Source organism: Haplochromis burtoni, unplaced genomic scaffold (genome assembly GCF_018398535.1).
Source record: "Haplochromis burtoni strain Fernald_Lab_line unplaced genomic scaffold, NCSU_Asbu1 Contig_132, whole genome shotgun sequence".
NCBI classification, from domain to species: Eukaryota; Metazoa; Chordata; class Actinopteri; order Cichliformes; family Cichlidae; genus Haplochromis; species Haplochromis burtoni.
In genome coordinates, this window is record NW_024582493.1 from 549351 (window position 1) to 553664 (window position 4314).

Consider the following 4314-nt stretch of genomic DNA (forward strand, 5'->3'; position numbering starts at 1 on the left):
CAGAAATGTCTTCAGTGTTTCACTCTGCGAAACCATTTTAAAGAAACATCTGCTGGTTATGTGCACGTGCCAGCTTCAGTGTCAGTTTAGAGACGTCACAGCTTCAAGTGAAGTTTCTTTTTAAAAAGTTTATTTATTCTCTTTTGTTCCAAACGTGTAAAAAAAAAAAAAAACATCTTTCACTCTACAACAATGGGGCCCACAGTCACTTCAGCTTCCCATCGCTCCACTTTAAAAAAAAAAAAAAAAAAAAAAAAAAAAAAGCACATAAACGCAGTCATTTTGCAGTCAGGCGTGAGAAATGAAGCATTGTGCACATTCCTGCTGACATGCATTACCTGTGGCGTTGTCACTCAGGGCTCGGATCTTTCTCATTCCACAAGTGGACTCACAACACGTACAGAAGTCGTTCTTTCCATCTACAGCCATCCACATACTGTGGGAAGAGTCAGTGTCATGAAAGTCCTCTCGAAAGAATCAATGAATGAAAGATCTTCAAAAACGTTCTCATACCCCTCATAAAATGAGCATGCCTTGTTCTCAATGGTAACTGGGGCAGAAGCTGAGACGGCCTTCAGTAGGCAAGAGATATAAATCTGTTTAAATGAAATTAGGCCTCTTTATTTTAAAGTACACGACAGGGAGCATATATCATCAGCACACACTGACATACCATCCCCTGTAGACCCAAGCTGTGGATCGCGACCTGTAACCGGAGTTTATCAGGCTGAGATCGAGGCATGAACCTGGAAATGGTGTGCTGACCCCCCAGACACCTGTAGGAAAGGCAACACTCACACAGAAGCAGCCACACTCTGTGGTGACATGCTGGTGTGACACTCGAATGACACTCGCACCACATTTAAGGTGGATCAGATTATCAGATCAGGTCAAGCTAAGTGTAGAAAAGAGACATACTGATATAGTGTACTGTATCAAACTGCTGCCCATCCAGAACCTACCCATCATTTATTAAAGCTTCTCTTCGTCCTGAAGTGAAATCTGACTTTGTGGTAGCGACGCAGCTGTCCACCAGCACCCTGAGGGGGGTTGGAGTTTGTACCAAGACTGCTGCTTCCATGTGAATGACATCTACCAAAGCATATCTGGTGGACGTTCTCTCAAACTTCCAGTCATCTGAAGCAAAATTAACCATTAAAGGTTTGCAAAGTCACAGTCGTGTTAATATAATGGGATTGCTGGGACCCACCAGTCATAAGTTTCAGAGAAAAATGCTGCTGTGTCTGTGCTCGCCTGGTAGCTTCACTGGACATCCAGGCAGGATGCTCGGGATCGCTGCTCGCACTGTGCTGCCTGAAATGTCAAAGTTAAGAGCAGTTTTTAGCATCACACCAATCATACTTTAAAAGTACGCTAATACTTTAAACCTGCACCAGAAGGCTGTTGCTTTGTCATCCATGAATCTGCTGACAAAGTTATAAGTCACCAACAAACAAAAAGCCTACATACCTGGAACGTGACTGTATAAAAGCTACAGGATTTCTTTGATGCGTGGCTAAAGCATGGAAAGGTTCCATAAAAACATGTTCGACTAATTGCTGTCAGTTTTCCACACTTGCGAGATGTATGGCAGAACCTGTTAGACAATAGCTGTCAACAGCTCTCGTCACAGGTGACCCACCTTTGCTGTCAAACCGACGGGGTCACAGCTACACAGTCAGGTTAAAACAGCGTTGGTTTAAAAATTATTAGATCAGGTCAGTGAGCTTAAACATGCTATGTTGGTTAATATATCACCAAGAGCATCAGCCTGGAAAAAGGAGGAAATATGAAGTGCTAAAACTGCAGTACCAAGACTGGCTACTTTAGGTTGAACCCCGAACTCAGTCCCACACTCACACATTAAAATGTCCAGTTTTACAGCTCAAAGTGTGCCTGGGACAAAAGAGTTTCCACCTTAATAACATTTGTTCAGGGTGATTTTATTTTGAAACTAACACATCCATCTGGATTTTTCTCTTGTTAAACGACGGGGCATAATTCAAATCCATTTTATTTATATAGTACCAAATCACAACAGTCGCCTCAGGGCGCTTTACACTGTAAAGACCCTACAATAATACAGGGAAAACACCAACACTCAGATGGCCCCTCTAAACAAGCACTTGGTGACAGTGGGAGGGAAAAACTCCCTTTACCCTTTCCTGGTTTCAGGCTGATGGGAGGAAGACAGGACAAGGACTGAAAGAACTAATGACAGGCCTCAACTCTAAAAACTTTATGTGACCACAGAAGACTTAATAAAAAGGCTTCGACTAGAGATTTTACATGGCGATAGGTTAGGACAGAGTTGGAGTCAGTGTTTAATTAAAGGCTGTTTCGTTGCAACACTTTTCCTTTAATAAGGACCACCGTAAACTAAAGTGGGTGTTCAGTCTGTTCCGCATTTCTAGTCACCTCTGGTAGTGGCATTCAAGTCTAATGACAGCACTCTGGCTCCTCGTAATGCCACTTCTGCCAAACACTTTGGGGTTGTAGGCCAGCGCAAAGGCATAGATGAAGGCATTTTCTGTCAACTAATGAAAAAATACAAAGTGTATTAAAAAAATGAATTTCACTTGTGTGAAAAGGTGATGTAAATGAATGAACAGAATAAAAAGGTTCATACCACTAGCTTGCTACCACAGCTGTGCAGCTCAGATTCAAAAACCAGCACATGAGACGAGTCATCAGTGTCAGTGGCTGAACAACCACCGAGGCTGATTTCTTCTGGCTTTATCAGCTTGCCGAGACCCAGCAAGTCCCGACTCACTTCAACAAAGATCTTACTTTCACCACACCTCACAGCAACGCGGTAGGCTGCCACTGGCTGCTTCAGTTCAAACTTGAAAGGTTTGTTCACCCGATCCACTGGATCTTCTGGAAATTTCCAGGAGAGGGGTTCAAGTGCTTGCTGGTTCTGCTTTGACTGGAGCTTTGCAGCTTGCTGAGCAGACTGACTGGAGTGCACTCTGTCAGGTTCTCCTGGAGGATCAGCTTCAGCCACAGCAGGCCTCTGTGCCTTGATCCCCAAGTGTGTTGGCACATTCAGACTGTGGAATCGAGCGTCACTAAGCCTGACCCATGCAAGTACGAAGCTAAATGCAACAAGCTGCCTGGCCCCCATGGTTGCAAACAGACACAGGTCTGTGCAGCCTTCTTAAGGATGAACACTGAAGCAGACTGACTCCTCCCTCTCCCTAATCACCTAAATCTCCTTCCACATGTGTGGATCTCACCCTGGAGGAAACCAAAGGAATTATATTTGTCTTATATTTATGTATTATATCCAATAATTAAGTATATTTATTATATTTATGTTTAGATAGATATTATAGATACCTAAAAACATAACAAATATTCTTGTGCAAAGTACTGATTCAACTTTTAAGTAAAAGTGCAAATGTACAGGCTCTGAAATTCACAGTAAGAAGATAAAAAGTAGCTCTTTGAAGGACGTTTGATTTTGTGCAAAGCTAACTGAACCTTGTACTATATTAATATAATAAAATCTTATGAGTACATGGGAATGCAAACTTTATTTCAGAGTAAATTCTGGTTTTAATACTAATGAATGTGCTCAGCTTGATCAGTTATAGAGAACATGAGCAGAGCAAAGAGAGATTAAAAAAAACAAACGGCTCTATTTCCTGTTGTAGTGGGCGGCTTTGCGTCCACACCTAAACAGGAAGTGAGATTCAGCAGGTGGAGGAACCCTAAAACTGGTTGTAGTTGCTCAGCCCAGTTAAAAGAAGCTTACAGCCCAGTTAAAAGAAGCTTACAATCATTTCTGCTATGAGCTGCAGCAGATGTGCAGGCTGTGACCATCAGACTGTGCTGCTGCTGCTCTGAGGTGCACTGCTCTTTGTGATTTTACAATTCAAGATGTAAGCAGATGTTTTACAGGCTGACTAAACTTATGACAGATGAGCTAGATCATGTCCACCTGAGGATTTAAGCTCTTCTTTCAGATACCGTTATATTTTTGTACTTTTTAGATTTGGAGTAATCGTGGGCAGGGATGGTTTCCCTGTTGAAGGTTGACAGTTCCAGGCTCCAGTCACTGATGTGTTTGTCTTTCAAGTCACCTTGAACTCTGCATGCTTTAGAAAATAGGTAAGTATTAGTACTGGACTTCTTTTTTATGAAGGTTTGAACTTTGAGAGTTTAAACAAGAGAGAAAAGTGTGAAAATGTTCATGCCTGTCTGAGAAAAGTGTATAAAGTGTGTAGTGACGGGTTTGACAGCCTTAAAACATCTAAAATAATTGTAAAAAATAAAGTTGGCTACTTTGTGGATTTCACCTGTCATGGG

At 42.1% G+C, this 4314-nt stretch overlaps 1 protein-coding gene across 1 annotated transcript; it reads right to left on the reverse strand.

Moving 5' to 3' along the window:
• Positions 1-3176, reverse strand: LOC102303979 (zona pellucida sperm-binding protein 3-like; the record flags this gene model as incomplete). Its single annotated transcript, XM_005930838.3, is given in 8 exon segments — positions 1-229; positions 339-436; positions 514-596; positions 674-776; positions 963-1137; positions 1211-1314; positions 2419-2537; positions 2630-3176. Coding segments are annotated over 8 exon segments (1230 nt in total). The 5' UTR covers positions 3128-3176.
• Positions 3177-4314: the final 1138 nt, after the last annotated feature.